Here is a 1,370-nt window from a genome sequence, read left to right as displayed (position 1 = left end):
AGCTGGGTATGGAGAAGGCTTCCCTGCATGCCTCTCCGCCTTCCTCTCCTTGCTTCGTTTTTGGGGTTTTTTTTGAGCGTAGCAGTATCCTTCCTTGATTCCCTCCCTGTCAGTGATGCTCTTGCTCTCTGGGGTTGGGGTGGTGGTGCAGGTCAGCTTCTCTCCTAACTATGACTAGGGGTCCTTCAATGGAGGTGTCCTCATGGGAACTAGGTGCCCAAGCTGTATTTACAACTGTGAGGCACCATGTCATTCAGTTGACAGGGTTGGGGACTGAGCTGACTCGTTCCTCATTCAGCTCAGGGAGGGGGATTGCAATGAGAAATGGCACGGGATTTTCGAGAGAAGATTCTCCTAACTTGTTGCTGTCTATTCCTTTTTGGACAGTGCCCAATGCCCAGAAGAAGCAAATGTCCAATGGCAGCTCCATCACCCAGTTCCTCCTCCTGGCATTCACAGACACACGGGAGCTGCAGCTCTTGCACTTCTGGCTCTTCCTGGGCATCTACCTGGCTGCCCTCCTGGGCAACGGCCTCATCATCACCGCCATAGCCTGTGACCACCGCCTCCACACCCCCATGTACTTCTTCCTCCTCAGCCTCTCCCTCCTTGACCTGGCCTCCATCTCCACTACTCTCCCAAAAGTCATGGCCAATTCCCTGTGGGACACCAGGGAAATCTCCTACTTGGGATGTGCTGCACAGCTCTTTTTTTTAATCTTCTTTATCTCAGCAGAGTATTGTCTCCTAACTGTCATGTCTTATGACCGCTACGTGGCCATCTGCAAACCCCTGCACTACGGGACCCTGCTGGGCAGCAGAGCTTGTGTCCACGTGGCAGCAGCTGCCTGGGGCACTGGGTTTCTCAATGCTCTCTTGCACACTGCCAATACATTTTCACTATCCCTCTGCCAAGGCAATGTACTGGACCTTTTCTTTTGTGAGATCCCTCAGATCCTCAAGCTCTCCTGCTCAGACTCCTACCTCAGGGAAATGGGCCTTCTTGTGGTTAGTGCCTCTTTAATCTTTGGTTGCTTTGTTTTCCTTGTGGTGTCCTATGTGCAGATCTTCAGGGCCGTGCTGAGGATCCCCTCTGAGCAGGGACGGCACAAAGCCTTTTCCATGTGCCTCCCTCACCTGGCCGTGGTCTCCCTGTTTGTCAGCACTGTAATGTTTGCCTACTTGAAGCCCCCCTCCATCTCCTCCTCATCCCTGGATCTGTTGATGGCAGTTCTGTACTCAGTGGTGCCTCCAGCAGTGAACCCCCTCATCTACAGCATGAGGAACCAGGAGCTCAAAGGCGTCTTGAGGAAAGTGATTTCAAGGGCTTTTTTCAGGAGGCATAAAATTCCCTTCTGTCTCCACAAATAA

At 52.4% G+C, this 1,370-nt stretch overlaps 1 protein-coding gene across 1 annotated transcript; it reads left to right on the top strand.

Moving 5' to 3' along the window:
- Positions 1-410: 410 nt before the first annotated feature.
- Positions 411-1,370, top strand: LOC309603210 (olfactory receptor 14A16-like; the record flags this gene model as incomplete). Its single annotated transcript, XM_082338111.1, has 1 exon — positions 411-1,370. The coding sequence occupies one exon, from the start codon at positions 411-413 to the stop codon at positions 1,368-1,370; it is 960 nt and encodes a 319-aa protein (XP_082194237.1).

The sequence above is a fragment of the Platalea leucorodia genome (genome assembly GCF_965183815.1).
Source record: "Platalea leucorodia genome assembly, contig: HAP1_HAP1_SCAFFOLD_24, whole genome shotgun sequence".
Classification (NCBI taxonomy): Eukaryota; Metazoa; Chordata; class Aves; order Pelecaniformes; family Threskiornithidae; genus Platalea; species Platalea leucorodia.
The sequence above is the reverse complement of the archived record's forward strand: the minus strand, read 5'-3'. Positions and strand labels throughout refer to the sequence as shown.